The sequence below is a fragment of the Pogonomyrmex barbatus genome, unplaced genomic scaffold (genome assembly GCF_055798465.1).
Source record: "Pogonomyrmex barbatus isolate J1 unplaced genomic scaffold, ASM5579846v1 scaffold7, whole genome shotgun sequence".
In the NCBI taxonomy this organism is placed as follows: domain Eukaryota; kingdom Metazoa; phylum Arthropoda; class Insecta; order Hymenoptera; family Formicidae; genus Pogonomyrmex; species Pogonomyrmex barbatus.
The window spans coordinates 9,150,482-9,172,114 of record NW_028297171.1 but is presented as its reverse complement, the minus strand read 5'-3'; the positions used below and the strand labels follow the sequence as shown (position 1 = coordinate 9,172,114).

Genomic DNA, 21,633 nt, shown 5'->3' with positions numbered 1-21,633 from the left:
ATGTTTGTGATATCGAGAGTTGATTTTTGTCCTTTTGCTCATTGAAAACTTTTCATAAAATTCAATTTACAATTAAAAATGGATGAATCCATTTGAAAGATGTTCGGTATTCGCGGCCATAATGATAAATTTGTTGATTCTACTGTCTCGCTTACTCTTTCACCTTCCTCCATTCTTTGTCGAAATCTATATATATATATATATATATATATATATATATATATATATATATATATATATTATAATGTAAGATTTTTTAGCTATTGTTTTCCAATATGTTCCAAAGTAAGACATGAAATACAGAATCGCAACAAATAAATAATCATTAATTTTCGCGATGATTTCTACTTGAGCAATCAAAATGGCGTCACTGTATTCGTTCACTCGAAATGTGCACATGGATGTCACACCATCGAACGTAGTCGATCCAGAGTCATGACACACGAATAGCTAGATATACTTGTATCGGAAGTTGATGAGCTAAGACCGGTCATTTTTGTTAATGCCCAAAGTTAGACTGCGCACAATGGGGGAAATATTAGGAACAAGAATAAATATTAAATTTTAGAAATAAAATTAGAAAAATTAAAAGAAATATTAAACATGTGCGTTACATTTAGTCTTTATTCCGAATTTTCATTTTCAAAATTTAATATTTATTTCTGTTCCTAATATTTCCTTTATTGTGCGCAGAGTTGAACTAATGCTTTTTCTTTTTTAAATGGCATGTTACCAATTTAGAGTATAAATGGAATATGTATCTTTATTTCAGATAGCTCAAAAATCCAAGTTATAAAAAAAGAAAGATATATATGACTCATTTCTGCGCATGTGCGATAGCATTTTTATACGACAGTTAAGGCGATTCCCGACATGTCTTTTTTACCGACAAAATGTAGGTTTTTATTAAAGCCTTATGTTCACGATGCTAGAAATCGGCCCGAGACCTCGAAATTTCGAAAAGAGAATTGACCAATTGCATTGGCCGAATTATTCAAATGCGATTGGTCAATTTTTTTTTCGAAATTTTCCGATTTCATCGTGGACGTAAAACTTAAATCTTATATTAAGTTATGCAAAATAATAAATACTTTTACACAATTAAAATTTATATGCTAATATATAATCCGTATTATAAATATAGAATGTTTGTATAAATATAGAAAAAAATTAAGAAATTACAGGTTATCTCATCGATTTGTAATGCAACGTAGCGTCCAGAACTGTCAAGTTATAAGAAATATTTATTTTATAAAAAAATTCTGCAAGTCATGCATATGTAAATAAAGATAAGGGCTAGATATGTAATAAATGAAAGAATAACATTAAATTATTATAAATAAATTTAGATGACTAATATAAAAAGAGGCATTACATTTATATGTATATGTAGGTAAATATCAGTAAAATAGAACAAATTAGAGCAAACGTATTGATACATCGTCCACTGAAAATTTTCTAGGGATCGGCCAACGTGAGTGAACGTATTCAATTGGCAGCTAAACAAATAGGAACGCCTCTGCCTCACTCACTCACTCACTCACTCACTCACTCACTCACTCACTCTCTCTTTCTCTCTCTCTCTATCGAGAAAGGTTGGTCGGTATAATAGGCCTTTTGTACCACGCATGCGCATCGAGAAAGAGCGGCCCCTGGAACCGCGTAGCCGCGTACTCCGCTTTGCATGTATCGTGGACAAACATTTTACAGATGCGCAGTCGAAAACAGATAGCGAATGCGTTCGGATGTATCGCTCGATCTGTCATTGTCCTCGTTGACGTTGGCGTCGTGCAATATCGTTCATCTCATCACGAACGAGAAATCCGTTGGAGTTCCGGTAGTGGTGGATAATTGCGTGCGTGTCCGCGGTGTCACGGAACGGCGTACCTTATCTCGCGTTTAACGACGAGGCGTCGATCGGGATTATCCGACAGAGGATTGCCGGTGAGTCGCGAGTTTTCTGTGGTGCGTGACCGTGAGACCTTCGAGGGTATCCGTTCTTCCCGCATTCCCAGCGGCGACCGGCTCCTCAGCTGTACGGGCACGTCGCCGACCGATCGCGACCCGGCGACGCGACACGGCACGGCACGACGCGTCGCGACGCGGCGCGGCGCGGCGCGGCGCGGCGTGGCGCGGTCGGCTTGGCAAGGCTTGGGGCTTGGCTTGATCCGACTCGATTCAATTCCGGCTCGGCTTCGGCTCGAGTTGTCCCGGCACGAGATCACTATACGCATCGTCCCGATCGAAAGGCACGCAGACAGACGGATTCGCTGAAGGAACAAGTAAGGGAACGCAGGAGAAGTCGCACGGCACGGCGGGCTAGCCTCGTGCGCGGAGGAGAATTATGAACGAGCGACGTCGCTCAGCGTGCGATCGCCACCATCGTCGTCGTCCCGCGGCCGTCGACTGCTCCAGTGAGGATTTTTGACACGAGTGCTCGGACCGTGCGAATCTTCGTCGTCGTCGTCGTCGTCGTCGTCGTCGTCGTCATAGTCATTGTCACCCTCGCCGACGCCGTCGTCGTCGTCGGCGTGGACGACGTCAGTGGACTCGCAGCCGGACGATTCGCGATCTCGTGGAGTGTTGTTCCCAATCGGACTAGAATGAACGGCTTCAGTACCGGCGAGGAGGACTCGCGGGGTGCGGCGGACCAGATCTGCTGTCTCATCGACGAGAGCGAGCGATGTTCCCGCCCGGCCGGCAACGCGTCCTACAGCAAACGCATCCAGAAAACCGTCACTCAACGACGGCTCAAGCTGAATCTCGATCACATGGTGAGTTTAACATAGCGAGGCGGTCGCGTGCACGCAAGTATCGCTCCGCTACGTCAATTCTCTCTCGAAAATTCAGAGCACCGCCGACTGTATTTCTGTCTTTCGAATCGTTGTTTATCGAGATCGCAAAATTAAAAAAAAAAAAAACGAATTTTTATTATTCGACGCGTTTGCCACCACAAAGATCACTAACAACTGGTTTGTTATCCGCGATTACCATCGGCTACAACACGCGATTATTTCAGTTATAAAACTATGTTCAATACCGGTAGAAAGATATTAAGAGATAACAAATATTTAAACAAAGGAATGTTTATTATGATATAATCTAATTTTATATCTCATTGCGTTCTTATCAAAAACACTTGAAATTGAAAGGAAAAGCATATCAAGTAATGATTGAAACTTTTAAGAACTTTTTAAAAATCCTTTTACAAAATCGAATATTTTTATAAGAAAGATCGTCAACTACCACGTATTACTTTATTCGTTTTGCAACCGAACTATTAAAGACTTTCAATTCTGAATAAATTTCGTGTCCCAGAAATAATTGAAAAATATAAATATTATCGACTATTGATACAAATTTGTGATTATTCAATTCATTTTTTATTATATAAATATTTTATAAATAAATATGCATACTTATAATGCTATATCAAAATTAAAATTATTTTTCTAGGTAAACATAGATAATAATTATAATGCAATTTTAAATAAAATTAAATATCATCAAGTTGTAAATATATGTACATATTTAAGAAATATAATAATAAATAGAATAATAATAAATCATAATCATAAATTAATAATCATCATAAATTAATAATTATTTAAATTTTACACATCCGAATGCGAATTCTTATAAGATTGTTGGTCTTTAATAGTATCTTGTTGGTGATTTTGATTCTGAAATTTTTAATGAATGGACATTTAATAAAATTAAGACATTGTTCAAGTGAAGTATTTTCTGCAAACTATCTCATGCCAACACTATTATATATATATATTTTTGCACATAATGATTGTTGTTACATTTTCTATTACATTTTTTCCTTGTATATTATGTAGGCACGACATATATACATCTGTGATTACCATAAACAAGTGATCCAGTGTGCGAGAACCAAGCAGCAGCAGCAACGTAGACGTAAAGACTCCGAAGAAGACTCGGGTGAAACTGACAACGACATCCCTGAAGTCGATCTCTACCAGTTACAAGTTGGCACTTTGAGACGGTACAAAAGGCACTACAAGATTTCCACACGGCCGGGTCTCAACAAGTCTCAGTTGGCGGAAGTAAGTACTGTGACATTATTCTCTTATCTCGCATGCGCGGTAAATATAAAATGTACTAGAATAAGAATTGCTTTATGTACCATATATAAATAAACATTATTTTACATATTAATATATATGTAAATATTAATTATTGTATGAATTATTTGTAAAAATAGAATGTATGACAACTCTATACATATCTATAGATTTTAAGATATTATAAATAGTAGATAAATAAAATTAGTTCATCTCTCCGTATCTTTCTCCAATAATGATTATTATAATAAAATTATAATTTATGCTAAAAAAAGTAAATATATGTTTACTCTTAGTTTACTCTGAGTAAATATATATTTGCTTTAAATGTAATGCAAAGTTTGTTATTATTTTCAAAATAATTTAGGAAAAAAATAATGAAATGTACAGTGAAAATACACTAAAAAATATGATATGATAATCATTCATATTATTAACGGACAATAATATATAAGAATCACAAGCGTGGGAAGTTCAGAGTGGAGTGGGAGAAGCACCGCCCTCTGCACTACCCACTCCAATGAACTTTCCCTTCTATTTAACCTAATCCTAATCTGAATTCGACCTGTCCACGATTTCACCTTGTTTTAAAATTCAAATGCTTTTGAATTATAATTGTATTAATAAAAATTAATATTAAAATGAATAACTTTTTATTTTTATTTAATTTTAATTTTCAATGTGTATTTATCGTCTCATTTTTTGTTATATCTTCACTGTTATTACTTTTTTTTTTAATAATTTTCAAATGTATGCGCTTAATGTTATTGACATTTTCACGATGATGAAATTTACATTTATATGAAATTTTTCTTGTAGACTGTCATGAAGCATTTCAAGACCATCCCAGTCGTGGAGAAGGAAGCTCTCAGCTTTTTCATATATACAGTTAAGACAAACGCGAATAAGTTAGACCAAAAGAACGGTTTAAGTAGTAGTGACACGACATAACGTTGTGTAGCGGGGATTTAAACACAATGTCTATTGTAATATTATACGTTAGTTATGTGATAAATGTAATTCTTACTTCGATTTTTACTTGTTAATACGTATATGTATTTTATAATCTGTCCATTAAAAAATTATATATATACTTATATATATATATATATATATATATATATATACATATGTACATACATATACAATATAAACATATTAAAACATAATAGATGTGTATGCATACATGTATGTATCTATTATATTGTATATGTAATATATGTATATATGAAATGTTTTACAGTAACACATATATCTATAAATATATATGTATGTATGTACATATGTCCAACATCAAAGTCATTCACTATTTTATTTTTCTCTTGTCGCACTTCTTATGTATGCATATATGGAAGTTGACGGAATGTAAAAATGTACAAAATACGCGCTCGCGATTCCGTTTTAGAAATCGCGGGTGGCGATATACTTTGAAAATAGCTGCTCGGAAAGAAATAAAATCCGCAGTTATTGTGAAATAAACAACTTCTGTGAAGTCAATGCATTTTTATCTATCTTTACCTTTATTGAAAAAAAAGAAAATACATAGAATATATGTTTCGTCGTTTCGGGATCTTGATATAATTCCCTGAGATATATATATATATATATATATATATATATATATATATATATATATCTATGCTTAAAATATGAATATGTAGTGTCCGACAAGACATGTATAAAGACTTCATTTAGTCCTCTTATTTTACTTTCTATTGTACCTCCAATTATATTTATTAGCAGGGCAGTTATTATCATTAACTCGTATTTTCGATCCATTTATTGCGCACTTTGATAAATATGTTACGTCCGTCTGTTGAGACAATAATTCGCATGTAAATTTAACTTATTAAACACGTCTACAGTGAGTGAAGAAACGTACAGATACGTATTCTTCTTGGAACGTAAAAAAAATTTAGCGCGTTTTTTATTCAACAACTTACTGTACGCAGGAAATAGTACATATTTAACTGAATCTTAACACAGGTATGTAACAGAAATACGAGAAAAACAAAAAATTGTCTAGTAATATTTATTGACTAATGCCATTATTGGTGAAATAAAAAAAGTCTTCTAACTTTTCGTCATTTATTACATTTTGATTCGATAAATCTTTTTTTAAATATTTGAAATTCATGACTTTTCAAAGGATGGTTTCTTTTTTAAAGATATTTTATTAAAAATCATCTGTTTTCGATTGGAAGTTCAACAAATATCAAAGATTTAAATTCTTTATTATCACGATGATTGTTACGATACTGTAATAAGTATATTAGAAACGCTATGTATAGCTAATCCTTTTCTTCTAACGGTGCATTTATATAATGTTCTTGTTTGAAGTAGGAAATATCGTTTATTTCTAAACGATCGACAATAAATTTTGCAATGCATATTTTTTCTTGCCCACTGCATATTCAAATTATTCCCTTTGATAAAATCAATTATTACGAGGTAGCAAGATTATATCATTAACAATCTTCTGCGATAAACTTGATATACGTTACACATAGTTTTGTTTTAAGATTTTACAGATTCATTTTGCTTTTTCCTTACTGTTTCGATTTATTTAACCTCTTTTATTCGCATTATCATTTATGTCTCGGCGAAACGATTGACTGTACTCTACAATGTGATACAGGTGCACAGTGCAATATGTACGTTTTAATCATTCGCAAATGTTATCGTTATCATTGTTTAATATTAATGCAGCGTAATATATAGGATAATAATTACCATTATTTGAATTACTATTATTTTTACTATCTTTAAAATTTATGTAATAAATTTTCGATTATTCGAATGCCCAAATGACCATACGCTAGATTAATTGGACATTATTAAAGAGCATTAGAATAATCAAATACTTGATGAAATAGCATTTGAATAATTAAAGGGATTCTATTGTGTTTATATATATATATATATATATATATTGTATAAATATAAAATCTATATTTATACAATTATATATAAAGCATATGTTAGTCATGTATAATATAGCGTCTGCATTATATATATAGAAATTCATTATAAAATGGAACTTGTCTCCAAAATTGGCTGTTTTATCATCGTAAGTATATAACCGAATTTTTGTGAGTGAATTTCTTTTTTTTCCGGACAATATCAACAGTATACATAATATATACAACGATCGATAATTCTAGGTTAGTAATAAAATCCTGAAATCGTGTTGCAGTTCGAATATTCGAATTAGAATAATGTCATCCTTGTCTGTCCCCATGAGTCACATTTATACGGTTCCAACTTCTTCTGGATCATAATTTTTAACTCTCTTGTTATACGCAATGATTTCCTGCGCATTAAAAATCTTATTGTTAAATTTGCAAATGTCTCGCGTGTAAAAATAATCTATTACCTACACATTAATGGAAATTCAAGAAATACATTAAATAAATTACAAATGTTTCAAACATGTTTTGTCACAACATACTCTTTCATATCGGGCTCTATCTTCCTCCGCGATGGCCATATATTTGGATTTCGTCTGTAGATCCGTGCTCATCCATAATTTTCCTAATTCTTTCGCGATATCACCTACGCCCATCTCAGGATGTAATTCTCTCATCTTGCCACGCAGCTCTTGGCAAAAGTAGAAAAACGCAGATCTATAACATATTGACGCAAAGATATGTTAAGTATCATAAAAATTATTTAATTCATTAAACATTTTTTTCAAATCAATAAAATATATCAGAGCATGTATATCCCAATTAATCATTAAAACAAATTTAATATTATAATTTATGCAAATGCTTTTTCCTAATGTTTCTAAAAAAATGTGTTTAATAATATGAAATTTAATATACAATTCTGTCAAATGTCATCTGTTTACAATTTGACATACAGTGCTCGTTTTGGTGCATCCTTGTCCCTATATCTCTTTGTTCCTCTACGTGTCGGTCTCTCAGGTTCTTCGTGTCCAGTATAGTGTCTATCGTAATAGTACATTTTCTTATTGTTGCAATGTGCATTACCATCTTCAAGATGTACAATCTGCAAAATGTTATTGATTTAATATCAAAATATATATTTCAACATTTTGATTGAGACACTTGATACATTCTTCAGATTATCTTCAATTAGATGTGACTCTAAGTCAAGTAAATTTAGACTCTATGAATTTCTTTTTAATTTACAAAGTCTCTTTTTGCATAATTTAAGTTTATTGATTTAAGCGCTGTTGATTTTCGCACCTCGTTTTTTACTGGCACTGCATTGATAATGAAATTTTTACCCTGGCCACTACTGGACCATTTTGCTTGATTGGTAGAAACGTTGGATACATTATTGGGCTTCATCACACCTTCACCACCACATTCTACAAAAAGAATACACGAGTTAGAATACATAATATGTCCACATGGCAAGTTTTCTTACACCTACATACCTGGTGCCATATTAGTCTGACCGACGATCATAGTCTCCCTCATTCCAGAATTTAAAGAATTGTCGCCAGTTTTCGTAAGATATACATTCTTCCTGTCTGACGATTCCATGACTGCCTTATTTTGCCTGGTTTAGAGATCGTAGCACGATTTATTAATAACAATCAATCTGTCAATAATAATAATAATAATATTGAATTATTTCTTTTGCACATGAGAAAGAATGATTTGCATATCACAACTCGCATAGATGTTACAATGAAATTCACAATATACAAACAAAAACGTTTCCAAATGGCATTAAATTTTCAGATTAATCTAAAATAAATATTTACAATGTGTTCAGAAGAATCATAAAAATTCAAAAACAAACTTTTCCTCTGTTGAATTGTTTTTACTCTATTTATTAATTATCCATATTGAGCTGTTAATTACGCAGGAATCATCGAGAATTTTAATAGCGACAGAAAAAAATAACCGATCTTTCTCTTATTATTTTCGACGCTCGTTCGGCGTTCATAATCTTTATCTTTTTTCTCTTTCTCTTTCCTATAGACATTCAAGAAGACACTTACTTCCAATACAAAAAAAAAAAGAAATATAAGACGCGGTTAAAAGAGATATAGATCTAGAAGAGATACAGTTGATACATTGTCAATATACGCGACGTCCCTCCTTTCCCTTCGAACTATCGAGTGATCACGAGAATCATCACGAATTGTAATACAAGTTTTTCTCTTTCTCTTTCTCTCTCTCTCTCTCTCTTTCTCAGACGCCAGGCTGATCGACTCCACTTTTTACAAGTCTCGATCTTATCGCCAGAGTACACGCGACTAATTTACATAACATCATCTATTTTCCCAAATTTTTACTTGGCGAAGCTGAGAGGCTCACGAGAATCGCGTCCGAGCTCTCTCGGCGTCGTCCGGTCGCACGATAATCACTTACCAGGCGTCGCGAACGCAACACGCAACGCAAGCGGAAGCGAGAGGAGGAGGAGGAGACAGAAGAGGAGGAGGAGTTGATGGTGGAGGCGGCGGCGACGGGTCCGCGATCGTGAAAGAAATGGCAAGATCAGCGATAGGAGGAAGATAATAGGAGAAGAGAGAAGGAAGAGGAGAAGGCGGCGGCGGTTACCGGACTAATCGGACTCGATTTCACGGATACCGAGATTATCAGTCCTCCGCGATGGTGACGATCGTGTATTCACGCAATAAGACACACATACACACACACACACACACACACACACACACACACACACACACATACATCGTTCGAGAAAGAGAGAGAGAGAAAGAGAACAGCCGGGGGAGATCCGAGAGGATCGGGATATGATACAGATGCCGTGGCGTGGCGTACGCATTGTTGTGTTCGCACACGAACGCAACGTGTCGTCACGTCCACGGTGGAGCGCGTCGCAGTACTCGCAGTCCCCAGGTGTTCGCTCATACACGCGGTTATCGTATCTCTCGCGACCGACCCGACGACTCCCCGCCGTCCATCCCCCCCCCCCCCCCGTGTCCCCGCGGCGCTCAGCGACGTCGCACGTTGCTAACCGCGATAATCGTCGTCGGCCGTCGCGACGCGTCAACGCCGTATATGCCAGCTGTAAAAGTGATTACCTCTCTGCGACTCGCAACTATGCGAATGTCGCGATATAGGATCGCGACTCCACTCGTTTTCTCGATGCCCCGGCCGCGGACTTTCGGAAACACCTCGCGGAAAAACACTCCTTTCCTATAACAGCGCCGTTCCTTATCGCCGCGCTGGACGGCACTGAAAACTTTCCTCCTCTCGCTCTCGCCAAACCTCAAATGTACGTCTGTTTCTTTTTATGCTATGACGAGAGCGTACGTTGAGTAGTCGATCGCAAAGAACAGAATTTTTCCTCACCTATCCGAGAAATATTACTAGCATAGAGTTATCGAAATCCCTAGGAAGCGGACATTCGTATTGGACGTTGACACGGAGCCATCGACCTGAAGTGCCTCTTCGCGGCACTCGATGACGAGGATTGATGCTTTTAGAGAAGGACAAAAGAATGAGTAGAATAACTGGTATAAATTAACTGGTTTAAATTAATTTTGAAACTTTGATAAAAATATTGTTTTTCTAAAATGAAAAAAACGTAACGAATGTTACGAATAATATTTCAAGATTAATTTTTATAGCTACGATGAGCAAAAAGAAAAATAATTTTTTCACGCAATTCGAATTTAATTGAGGAGCTCCGATTCCTAAGAGATCCTTTGTTTTCTCGCTTTTCGCATTTATCGCTGAGGGTGCGGTCCATTTGTTGCTACAAATGCTTCGAAATATTTGCTTAACCAATCAGAATAAAGAATTTTATGAATTGACCAATCAAAAAATACTTCGAAGCATTTATAGCACCAAGTGGATCGCATCCTTGTATGCACCGTGAAGGAAGGCGCGAACGGCAATCGGCTTTAATTTCTTGACGCCATTATGTGATTTTGAACCAGTAGTCTTTCTTTTTCTACGGAAGAATAACAATCGATTCGATTGATCAAGTTAAATATATACAAAAGTAAATTTCGATACCACGTATATATTTTCCGTTTTAAGATGAATATTCGCCACAAAGATCAGATACGTCGCATTTGAATGTACGATCACTTAAATAATTTGATCCGATTGTTTCAGCGTCTCACAAATGGATGGATTAATCTGTAACAAGTGCTTCACTCCAATGTACAGAGGGAAGCAGCCATACAGCATCACGCAGTGTGGTCACGTCTGCTGCCAGAATTGTTTGCAGCGCGGTAAAACTAGTAGTAAAGTTCGGCGTTATGCTTAACACCCTTTACGATTTCGTAGTCTCTATCTTTGATCTTGCAACTTGCAGTTGAGAAACAGTGCCCGCAATGCGAGCGCGTCGACACCGTGTCGTTGCCGCTGACGGAGCCGTTGCTACCGAAGCTGGCCCCGTACTTTCAGCCCTTCGCCGAGAGTCTAGAAATGCTTTTAAAAGTGGAAATGTTCCGCAACACCCAGATGAAGATATTGATGCAACGCTTTCATGATCTTGTACATAAAATCAGTATATACTTCCCTCATTTCTATAATCTGCCATTCTTTTTAATCTTATTTGTTTTAATTTTTTCTAGCCAGTAAAAAAAATTTGCTCATATGTAATTATAGAATATGTCTACATATAATGTCACATATGATTATACATAATTTTTATCATGAACGTATCCGGGAGGATTGGGGGGGGGTTTAAACTCCCTTCCGAAATTAAAAAAAAAGTTAAAATTATATATTATATGTAAATGTACCTTGCTTATATTTCTATTATATCTTTTTTCTAAATTTTCAAAATGATGGTGCGCTTCAAGGACAAAAAATATGAGGTACTGAAGACCCGATACTGGACGAAATGTCGCAATCTGCAAACGTTAACGGAGAAATATATAAATTTGAAGGCCGAGAAGGAGAAATCTGATAAAAAGTTACGGTTCTCCGAAATACAGAGAAAAACTCCGCAATCCTCGTACCGCATCATGTCGACACCTACGGATTCCGGTATTTCTGAATTACCGTCGAGCGCAGGGTAATAAATGATTGTTTTATAAAATATAAATGATTAAATAGTGTGTGTCTGTGAAATAATATTTCCTCGTTTTCGTTACTGTTTGCAGATATTCTTTGAAGTCGGAGTTTTTGAGACCTACCAATGTAACATCCATGCAATCGACTGATCAGAATACAGCATATAGAACTGTTGATGGTTTTCTTGTACCCGTTAAATATAATCATTATAAATCTTTAAAACCCAATTTTCTAAATATGTCTTAAATTTCATAGGACAAACTTTTTTCTTTGTTTATTCTTTTCTCATATTATCTCGAGTTCGTCGTATCATCTTATTTAATAAACGAAAGTACAGATTTCACTCGTAATTAACAAGCGATAATCTCATCGAATATCACAAAAAACACGAATATCACATAAAACATATAACGCATTATAAAAACGCGTTTTTATTGTTCAGTTTTGATAAAGATCATTTTATGTTTTAATTTAACGAGTCAGAATATGAACTTTAGTTGTAATAAAGAACGACGATCTTGTCAAATGTCGTACGAGAAAAACATGAATTGTTTTCATTATTCAATTCTAATGAAGATTATGTATTATGTAAACTTTTAGTTTAATATATGGTTTCTCTTAATCAAGATACGTTATAACTTTCTTTTTTAAATTTTGTAATTCACTAAATTTTGTAATTCACTAGCTGAATATGCATTCGATCTAAACGCAACATTTAAATATGTCTTAAGATTTTTACGGATCATTTTGATCGTATGATTTCGTTTATTTTTTTTCTGTTCTTTATGAAAAAATAACTGCTATTGCCTAATAGTTGTATATTACTCATTTTTTAATCATATTAAGTAATTTCTGAATATACATAGATGAAATGTCCGATTCGATTTCGTATTTAAATCCATGTTTTGAATTTAAAACGACGTTCGATCGGTAAGATAGGCAGCAATTTTTACGCGATAAAAACATTTGCGGCTTGCAGAATTCCGACGCAAACCGAGTTTAGATTCGAATAATGACTTCTATGATCAGTTGATTGATTTATTTTACGATTTACTTCTGGAGCATCGTACGATTGAATTTATCGAAAGATATATGATTACACACAGGTCTCGTGCGAGTACTTCTAACGCGAGTATGGTATGTAATTCTGCTCCATGGTAGAGACAAGTGATAACGAAGGTGACGCGTCCTGTTTTGATGACAGCACGATGGACAATAAATTAAATGACGATTTTTCAAATGTTTTACAGGAGGTAATTAAATAATATTTAGTAATAGTCAATAGTTACGTAGGTTAGAATGCTAAACATTGTTGTGTGGAGAAACTGCAGTTTATATATATTATGTTTTTATATATTATGTATCATATGCAAAGCAGAAAAATTTTTTGTGTTGAAACAACACAATATATTCAATATAATTTCGTTTATTTTCTTTTCTGTTTTCTTTATGAAAAAAATAACTGCTAATATCTGCAGATAATATCTATTAAAACAGAAGATAGCGTTTTACAAGAGGTATCAGAACGTATCAAGTCCACTGCAAAACTAAACAATTCGCGTGAAACACAAAAAAATGATGCTGAACTGGATGTTGAAATTAATAACAAAGATAATCAAAGAACAGAATTGCAAAAGCAGGTTGAAATTGGAGAAATTACTCCCTTTGAAGCAGTGTTTAAGCAATCAGTTTTGGAGCAAAAAGAAGGGTATAAATATTATAAAATAAATTTATTTTATTTTTAATAAATTATATTATAAATAATAAGATAAATTAGATTATTAACAAAAGAATCATTATATTTAAATTAAAATTTTAAATTTAATAATTTAATAGATTTAGTAATTTAAACTAATATAATAGTTAATTATAATTTATGTTTTAGAACTGCTAGTAAAGGTTCCCAATTGTTAGATCTCGAAAAGTACTTTAAACAACAAGCTGCTCTTGCTGAACAAAAGAGAAAATTAAAGAAAGTATCCAAGACACCTTCTGATAAAGATCATTCAATACCGGTTAAAAAAGCAAAGCTATTTAATATTGATCCAAAAACGAATAAAAAATGTCAAAGATCCAAACATGAGAGCAATAGAGATAACATTCTACAAAATATAGACAAGGCAGGTTCCTCCAACATAGCAAATGAATCTACTTGCAACAGTTCTGAAAGCGAATATGTTCCCAGCGATAATGAAGCGTATTCTGGTAATAATATTATTAATATTTAATATGTTTAGATAAAGGAACACTTATATTTAACGAGGTACTTTTTAGATGCAGAAGATAAGGTATTATCTAAAAAAAAGAAAACTGTGATTAAATCAGGATACACCCGTACAAAAAGAAGTATATAGTATTGTTTGTAATAATTAACATATTTATTGTTTTTATTGTAACTTTATTACTTTATAAATTTATCTAGCTCGAGATGACGGGGATAATCAATTATTTAAACAAAGAGTAGAAACAAACATCTATCCTAAAGATGAAGCAATGCACAAAGTTGATACTCTCTTTAAAGTGCCGCAAAGTATTTGGGAAAAATTATACAGGTATATGTGTTATTTTTATCTATAGTTTATATCTATTAAATGTATATATGCATAAAATGCATTTTTTTAATTACTTTATCCAGGTATCAGAAGGTCGCGGTTCAGTGGCTCTGGGAATTGCATAGACGTAAACTAGGCGGCCTGTTGGGTGACGAAATGGGATTAGGGAAAACTGTACAGGTTATTGCGTTCCTCGCGGGTTTAGATTGCAGCGAATTACTTTCTCATAATGGAAGGTATTATATGTATTTTTTAACTGAAATGTATCTTATATTTGACATAAATTTATATCAATGTGTGTAGAATTTATAAAATATGTTTTTCTTGAAACATACAAACTTTTGTATCATTACTCTTATTATTTATTTTTATTATTATATCCAATTAAAATATGTATTTGAAAAATAAATACGCACGACTAACAGATACAGAGGATTAGGCCCGACTATTATTGTATGTCCTGCTACTTTAATGGAGCAATGGGTAAAACATTTTCATGAATGGTGGCCTTTCTTCAGAGTCGTCGTACTTCACCATTCCGGTGGTTACAATGGTAAATTAATTTATATAATATATATATATATATATATATATATATAGGAATTTCCTATGTGTATGTATGTGTATATGTCAGTGTATATGTGTATATGTGTATATGCCACAAATGATATTCATGCTCTTTTCCAGGTGATCCAGAAAGTTTGATAGAATCACTACAAACTGGTGGAATACTTGTTACTTCTTACAATGGGGTCCTCAGACACAAAGATTTACTTGTATCTAGTCAATGGCATTATGTTATTCTTGATGAAGGCCATAAGATTCGTAATCCGCAAGCAAAGGTAATTGGTCATTAAAAATTGGGGGAGATTATTCCATTTTCACTTTTTATATTTAAACAATTACTTTGCAGGTGAGCCGAGCAGTGAAGTGGTTCTCGACACCACATCGATTGCTACTGACCGGTAGTCCAATGCAGAATTCTTTGAAGGAACTGTGGTCCTTGTTTGATTTCATCTTACCTGGCAAACTAGGAACTCTGCCTGTATTTTTGGAACATTGTGCAGCTCCCATAACGCGCGGCGGTTACGCAAACGCCACTCCATTGCAGGAAGCTACGGCCCTTCACGTGGCCACTATGCTAAAGAACACTATCACACCATACATGCTCCGAAGAACGAAGATCGATGTGAAGCATCATCTCTCTTTACCGGAGAAAAATGAACAGGTTTTTATTTTTTTTTTATAGAAAATATTGTTTTTTCATTTCTTTTATTTTTATCTTTCCGAATATTTCTTCTTATTGATGAGAATACAATTTGACAAAACGCAATATATTTTCTATAGGTGTTATTCTGTAGCTTAACGGATGAGCAAAAGAAGCTATATAAAAAATATCTATGTTCTGATGATGTATCCTTTATTCTTCATGAGAGGAACGACAGCGGAAGATACAGAGCAAGGTTTCTTATCGCGTTGTCAGCATTGAGAAAGATATGCAATCATCCGGATCTGTTTTTGTATACCAGAGAACTAGTAAGTTCGCAGATTGATGTAATAACAATTAATTTATGAGATTGTGAATCTCCTCCTTTTTTCTTTTGAGGACTCCGATGAAGATGTCGATTTATCCGAAGAAAAGTTAGAAAAATTTGGCTATTGGAAACGTGCTGGAAAAATGACAGTGGTTCGATCTCTCTTAAAAATTTGGCAGAAACAAGGGCATAGAGTGTTACTTTTTACTCAGGGAAGACAGGTAAATTTTTTTATTTTTAAAACATTAAAATATATTGATATTAGACATTCTAATTATTGGAATTCGTAAAATAAAAGAATTATTATATTTATATTTTTTCATAGATGATGCATATTTTAGAAGCTCTCTTGCAACGCGAAGGGTACACTTATTTAAAAATGGACGGGACAACAGCAATGTCTCAACGGCAGGAAACAATTCATACATTTAACAAGGTGCATATTTTAATTATTTGGAAGATTTATTATAAGGATAATATTTTTGAAAAATTTATTTTTTTCTAAGGACATGTCATACTTTGTATTTTTATTAACAACGCGCGTGGGAGGTTTGGGAGTAAATCTAACTGGTGCAAATCGAGTGATCATTTACGATCCTGACTGGAATCCAGCCACAGACGCTCAAGCAAGGGAACGTGCGTGGAGAATCGGACAGGATAAGCAAGTCACCATATATAGATTAATTACCGCTGGTACGATCGAAGAAAAGGTAACAGCAGATTATTTATATTCTACTGAATTTTACTGATAAAATCTCACATGAATTACGGAATATATTACAAGAAAATATTTAATCGTACAATTTTAATGATAGCCATCTTTTCTCTTTTTAGATATATCACAGACAGATCTTCAAATTACTACTTTCAAACAAAGTTCTTGATGATCCACGTCAACGTCATCTATTCAAAACATCGGATCTGGTTGAACTGTTTAATCTGAACGAACCGATAGACGGTGAATCTTCTGAATCAGATCGCTTATTTAAAGAATCTAAATTGACACCTAGCGGTTTTTCTCTTAGCAAGATCGAAGAAATGAGAAAGTTAGCGTCGACTCTGAGTAAGAAAATAAGCGCGACTGTAAAATCAGTACAGGAAAATAAAAATGCAGACAACAGCACTTGCGAGGAAAAACGTGACGAACAAGACAGTTCGAAATGCATCGAAGTTCTCAATACAGAAAACGATAAATCTGTGGATCAAACATTAATTTCCGATCAAATGTTAATTTCTGATACACCAAAATCTTTAGGCAAATGTGATAAAGATGTCGATAAGAATTCCAATATCGAAAGAAACAGCAATATACAAAATAAAGACACATATAAACAGAATCATTGTGAACAGGAGAAAACAACTTCAATGAAATCTTTAAATAACAATTCTGTGGAAAAGAAAAATAAATTTGATCGGAATGATACTAAGTTATCATCTACTCATAGACACAAAAAGTGCAAAAAAGATTCACATTTGGACAGGAGAAACATTTCCGCAATGTTTGAGGGAGAACGTATATCTTGTCTGATCGGTCGTCGTCTGGGACGTTCCAATGAAACAGAAGATTCAGTTTCAACTACAGATGATGACTATGTGCTGAGGAAACTATTTGCTAAATCAAGTAAATTAATATATTCATATTTTTTATTAGATTAGACCCTAATATTATAGAATAGTTTCTCTATATATCATTGTAAAAAAATTCTTTTCTTTAGCTGTCAGTTCGGCCTTTCAACATGAAGCAGTATTATCAAATGCACATCATAATAGTGACAGTGAGAATGCGATGCAACGTTTTGCGCGTGAATCGGCGCAGGAAAGTATGGATTTTGTTCATCAATCAGGGAAACATTGCTGGAGACCAGCGTAGAATAAATGATATATTTGTAATTATAACTTTGTACATTTATTTTTTTTTTATAAAAACTTAATATATCTAGGATTATAACATTTTTATATCTGAAAAAAATTAACTATAAGACAAATATATTAGTTTGGAATATAAGATTTAGGTTTTTTTTTTGTGTACATTTTGCTCAATATAATAATAACAGAATACAATTTTGATAGAAAATCTTTTTAATTATAAATTGTTTTTTATAATTACATTCCTGCATACAAAAACGTATTTTATTATAGAAAAATAAATTATCAGTACAGCTTCATACGTGCTTTATACAAAATGTATTTATTCATTTTTTTTATATTAGTTCAAATTGTATAAAGTATATATTTAAGCATATAAATATGCACATATAGATTTTTATCATTGCTGATTTAAAAAAAAAATTATAAAAACTTAATAATTATATATATAATTTTTTATTTAGAGTTGAATGTGAAATAGCACGTATTGCATATAAAGGACAGAAATGAATCAAGAACAAATATCTTAAACAAAAATTATAGTACAAAAGTCTTATGTTTCTTGATAATAAGATTATCAAGTAACATTCAACTTATTAGATGTGTATTACAATAAAAATAAATACATCAATGTCGCAAAAATCTGTCGAGATTAGGTCCAGATTTGCCTAATGGATCTTCTGGGAACATAATGTAATCTCCGACAAACGTAGGCGTCAATAAACGGTTTAAAATTGTATTACGCCACTCCGGTTTCTCTTTGTATAAATCTCTATATTGATCTGAGGAAATCACTATTCCGTCGCACGTCGTCGCATATTCCAAGATATATCTGTGATAAAAGTAAGCATTGAGATTTAGTTTATTACGTTTTCCAAGTGTTTTAATATATAAAATAAATTTTTATATTTTCATATAAACAATTAAAGTAATTAATATAAATAATATTTAATAATATTTAAAAGAAAAACTTATTGTCACTTACTATATATTTTGCTACGATTAAGAAAATATAATATGAAAAATTGAGATGAAAAATTATTTTATGTAAAGTATAAGTACTGAAGGAGAGAGATAGAAAAACATCAATAATTTATATTGTAAACAGATGTGTTTGTGTATGCAATGTTTAGTATTACATACTAAACATTACACAGAACAAAATATTTTATTATGTAAATAATTTCTATTTTGTACTAAACAATATATATTCTATTTATATATAACAAAAACGAGACATTATACCGGTCGTCATAAGGTGTAATTTGTCTACCAGCAATGTAGCGACTAGGTGTGAAAACGACAATTCCTTCTCTATATAACTGTTCGAGAAACTTAAATTCCCTTTTTCGAACGTGCTGTGGCAAGAAAACTTTCACAGTATGACCTCTCGACATAAAATAATTTACCACTATTTCAATACCTTTTTCTGAGAATGAGTTACCGTTTGTATGGCTAAAATGTGAAGCAATATATCACCAGTTGCTTAAATAAAAATCTAAATGAAATATATCATAATTTTTTACAATTTTGCAAATATATCTAGTCAGTCAATTATTAACATTTTAAGAAAATCCATTGATAATATACATGATTTAAAATAAATAGGTTCGTACCCCATTGCCACATTGCAACCATCGACAACTATTTCTCTTAATCTATGTTCCGATCTTGTGCTACTCTTCTTTCCAGAATTGATTTTTTTGCTACAATGTCCATTTGACTCTGTTAGAGTTGAATTTAGCTCATCGTCATATTGCTTTTTTTTATAACTGCTAGTCAAATGTTTTGATATCCTTTGATTAGATTCCAGTATAGATTCATCAAGTGTAGTTTTATTATAAAACTTCTTTTTTTTCTTTTTTTCTTTCTTCTTCACTTCTCTTTTATCTATTTTCAGAAGCTCGAGATATTCCAGATTTGGCCTTTTGTCTATCACATATGATACACTTGTCTCACTGCGCTTACGTTTTCCATTTGTCTTACTTTTACTTGGTGATTTTTGTACACATGACCATAGTTCGACTACATCATCTTCTGTTCGTGATGGTGCTAGATATGACAAGTACTATTTTAGAATAGTATTAAATTAAAATATATTCCTCTGTTAATCTCTCTCATAAAAAGAAATGAACAGAATCAGCTCACCTATGTTCTCCCTGCACAATTCAGACTCTTGCACATCTGACAAATTGATGATGGACAAATCATTATCCAGTGGTATTATGGATGGTCTATTGTTGTTATGGTTGGGAGTCTTTGATACATTACTCCGAAGCTTTTTTGATACAGGTGTGTATGGTGTTGAATTGCACTCAATAATGCTGAGTGAGGTATCTTCTTTATTATTAACATTTGTTTCATCGTCGCCTTTGTTCCCATCATTTGTTTCACTGTCACTGTCATTGATAACAATTACACTATCTGGTGACGAAGAATCTCGGGAGTCCACCGCGTTTTGCTGATTCAATTTTTGCAGCATTCCACGCGTTAGTCTCATATTGTGTTTCAACAATCTGATTGATATAACAATCATTAGTGTTTAGGCATTACTGGATAAAATCGGATCATTATCTTTTCTTAAAGCTATTACAGAATTTCATAACAATACCTCAATGTCTCTTTGTTTTTTCTTTTCATTTTATTAGGTTGTGTATCCCTTATCGTAAGGATTATGTGCGATGATTCATATTGAGAGAAAACAATATTAAATGCACCCGATGTTTTTCGGCAAAAAAAATAATTCAACATACGTCATTATTACATCATTATCTGTCCTTGTTTGAGATTTGATAAGAACGGTGTCAATAGTGTTTTCAATTGTAGGTTTTAATCGCACTTTCTGCACTCTACTGCTTTCGTTTTTTGTTTTTTCAATGCCCGCATTCTATGCTTATCTCACTTTAGGTGCAGCAAGTGCAGCAAGTGCATGTTTTCGCGACCAAAACCTATAAGGTGGATCCAGAATCGTTCACTGAACATTTAGTGGGCTTTCGTTAGTCCGAGTTAGTACATACTCTTTTATATCTAAAATTAAGCGCTCAGTGAGCGATTAAGTGCCTCTGGATGTATCCATCGTACTCACTGAAAAATTCCTAATATTATCGATCGATATAAATGAACGATTGAATCGCAACGCGCAATATGGTCAAACGGGACATTTCTTACGATTTATTTATACTACATTCGCTATACTACATTCATAGCGATGTTTGAAATTTTTTCCATTGGACTAATTAATCAGAAAATGTTTTATTGAATTGACCAATTAACGACGTTAATTGGATCCCACTGAAATTTTTTTTTCTGAGTCATTCTGAGTCTTCTTAGTCAATCGAAGTTTTAAAATTAATATTTGTAGCGCTGAATGAATTACGGCTATGGTAAGTTACTGTTTCTCAAATTTTTGTGAATTATCTACAAGCATTATTTACAAACTATTCGGTAATGTTTTTAAAAAAAAGTCAAATTTAAAAAAAATATAAATATATAAAATAATATATATATAAATATATAAAATATAAATATTATTTTCATTATCTCTTCTTAATACTTATTGAACATTTAATTTAAGTAATATTAAAATAAGAAACTCTATTGAAATGAT

At 33.1% G+C, this 21,633-nt stretch overlaps 5 protein-coding genes across 11 annotated transcripts; 3 read left to right on the top strand and 2 right to left on the bottom strand.

Moving 5' to 3' along the window:
* Positions 1–1,690: 1,690 nt before the first annotated feature.
* On the top strand, positions 1,691–5,583 carry Sap30 (SIN3-associated polypeptide 30). The gene is made up of 3 exons (XM_011649717.3): positions 1,691–2,774; positions 3,846–4,073; positions 4,911–5,583. Exons 1-3 carry the CDS (start codon positions 2,604–2,606, stop codon positions 5,040–5,042), a joined length of 531 nt encoding a protein of 176 aa, XP_011648019.2. The 5' UTR covers positions 1,691–2,603; the 3' UTR covers positions 5,043–5,583.
* A 723-nt stretch (positions 5,584–6,306) lies between these two features.
* LOC105434106 (uncharacterized) lies at positions 6,307–10,281 on the bottom strand. 4 transcript variants are annotated; one of them, XM_011649708.2, is made up of 6 exons: positions 10,123–10,281; positions 8,500–8,666; positions 8,306–8,430; positions 7,957–8,105; positions 7,543–7,717; positions 6,307–7,404 (listed from the first exon to the last, which is right to left on the bottom strand). In XM_011649708.2, exons 2-6 carry the CDS (start codon positions 8,606–8,608, stop codon positions 7,342–7,344), a joined length of 621 nt encoding a protein of 206 aa, XP_011648010.1. In that variant the 5' UTR covers positions 8,609–8,666; positions 10,123–10,281; the 3' UTR covers positions 6,307–7,341. The 4 variants fall into 4 exon arrangements, with proteins under 4 accessions (XP_011648010.1, XP_011648014.1, XP_088939723.1 ...); XM_011649712.2 differs by having other exon boundaries at positions 8,500–8,624; positions 10,123–10,275; XM_089083597.1 differs by lacking the exon at positions 10,123–10,281 and adding an exon at positions 9,860–9,972 and having other exon boundaries at positions 8,500–8,624.
* A 111-nt stretch (positions 10,282–10,392) lies between these two features.
* Positions 10,393–12,699, top strand: LOC105434108 (uncharacterized). Of its 4 annotated transcripts, none has more exons than XM_011649716.3 (5): positions 10,393–10,557; positions 11,165–11,283; positions 11,367–11,548; positions 11,860–12,074; positions 12,163–12,699. In XM_011649716.3, the coding sequence occupies exons 2-5, from the start codon at positions 11,175–11,177 to the stop codon at positions 12,317–12,319; spliced, it is 663 nt and encodes a 220-aa protein (XP_011648018.1). In that variant the 5' UTR covers positions 10,393–10,557; positions 11,165–11,174; the 3' UTR covers positions 12,320–12,699. The 4 variants fall into 4 exon arrangements, with proteins under 4 accessions (XP_011648018.1, XP_011648017.1, XP_088939722.1 ...); XM_011649715.3 differs by having other exon boundaries at positions 11,165–11,295; XM_089083596.1 differs by lacking the exon at positions 10,393–10,557 and adding an exon at positions 10,900–11,048.
* Positions 12,700–13,004: 305 nt separating this feature from the next.
* On the top strand, positions 13,005–18,165 carry LOC105434105 (DNA excision repair protein ERCC-6). The gene is made up of 15 exons (XM_089083592.1): positions 13,005–13,326; positions 13,552–13,781; positions 13,959–14,278; positions 14,348–14,419; positions 14,496–14,625; positions 14,709–14,861; positions 15,051–15,178; positions 15,313–15,467; positions 15,539–15,853; positions 15,973–16,161; positions 16,232–16,381; positions 16,486–16,596; positions 16,667–16,870; positions 16,995–17,781; positions 17,876–18,165. Exons 1-15 carry the CDS (start codon positions 13,228–13,230, stop codon positions 18,028–18,030), a joined length of 3,198 nt encoding a protein of 1,065 aa, XP_088939718.1. The 5' UTR covers positions 13,005–13,227; the 3' UTR covers positions 18,031–18,165.
* Positions 18,166–18,221: 56 nt separating this feature from the next.
* On the bottom strand, positions 18,222–21,380 carry LOC105434104 (uncharacterized). The gene is made up of 5 exons (XM_089083593.1): positions 20,638–21,380; positions 20,175–20,542; positions 19,643–20,078; positions 19,272–19,481; positions 18,222–18,858 (listed from the first exon to the last, which is right to left on the bottom strand). The coding sequence occupies exons 1-5, from the start codon at positions 20,775–20,777 to the stop codon at positions 18,654–18,656; spliced, it is 1,359 nt and encodes a 452-aa protein (XP_088939719.1). The 5' UTR covers positions 20,778–21,380; the 3' UTR covers positions 18,222–18,653.
* Positions 21,381–21,633: the final 253 nt, after the last annotated feature.

Coding starts and splice junctions, on each gene's coding strand:
- LOC105434106 (XM_011649708.2), bottom strand. CDS start 8,608: ATGGAATCGTCAGACAGGAAGAATGTATATCTTACGAAAACTGGCGAC. Junction 8,431..8,499: donor TCAGACTAATATGGCACCAG/GTATGTAGGTGT, acceptor TTCTTTTTGTAG/AATGTGGTGGTGAAGGTGTG. Junction 7,718..7,956: donor GATGCACCAAAACGAGCACT/GTATGTCAAATT, acceptor AATATGTTATAG/ATCTGCGTTTTTCTACTTTT.
- LOC105434105 (XM_089083592.1), top strand. CDS start 13,228: ATGGTAGAGACAAGTGATAACGAAGGTGACGCGTCCTGTTTTGATGAC. Junction 16,162..16,231: donor TTTTGTATACCAGAGAACTA/GTAAGTTCGCAG, acceptor TTTTCTTTTGAG/GACTCCGATGAAGATGTCGA. Junction 16,871..16,994: donor CTGGTACGATCGAAGAAAAG/GTAACAGCAGAT, acceptor TTCTCTTTTTAG/ATATATCACAGACAGATCTT.
- LOC105434108 (XM_011649715.3), top strand. CDS start 11,175: ATGGATGGATTAATCTGTAACAAGTGCTTCACTCCAATGTACAGAGGG. Junction 11,296..11,366: donor GCAGCGCGGTAAAACTAGTA/GTAAAGTTCGGC, acceptor TGCAACTTGCAG/TTGAGAAACAGTGCCCGCAA. Junction 11,549..11,859: donor TGCAACGCTTTCATGATCTT/GTACATAAAATC, acceptor GTGCGCTTCAAG/GACAAAAAATATGAGGTACT.
- LOC105434104 (XM_089083593.1), bottom strand. CDS start 20,777: ATGTTGAATTATTTTTTTTGCCGAAAAACATCGGGTGCATTTAATATT. Junction 20,543..20,637: donor AAAAACAAAGAGACATTGAG/GTATTGTTATGA, acceptor TATATCAATCAG/ATTGTTGAAACACAATATGA. Junction 18,859..19,271: donor ATTACACCTTATGACGACCG/GTATAATGTCTC, acceptor CTTTTATCACAG/ATATATCTTGGAATATGCGA.
- Sap30 (XM_011649717.3), top strand. CDS start 2,604: ATGAACGGCTTCAGTACCGGCGAGGAGGACTCGCGGGGTGCGGCGGAC. Junction 2,775..3,845: donor AGCTGAATCTCGATCACATG/GTGAGTTTAACA, acceptor TATATTATGTAG/GCACGACATATATACATCTG. Junction 4,074..4,910: donor ACAAGTCTCAGTTGGCGGAA/GTAAGTACTGTG, acceptor TTTTTCTTGTAG/ACTGTCATGAAGCATTTCAA.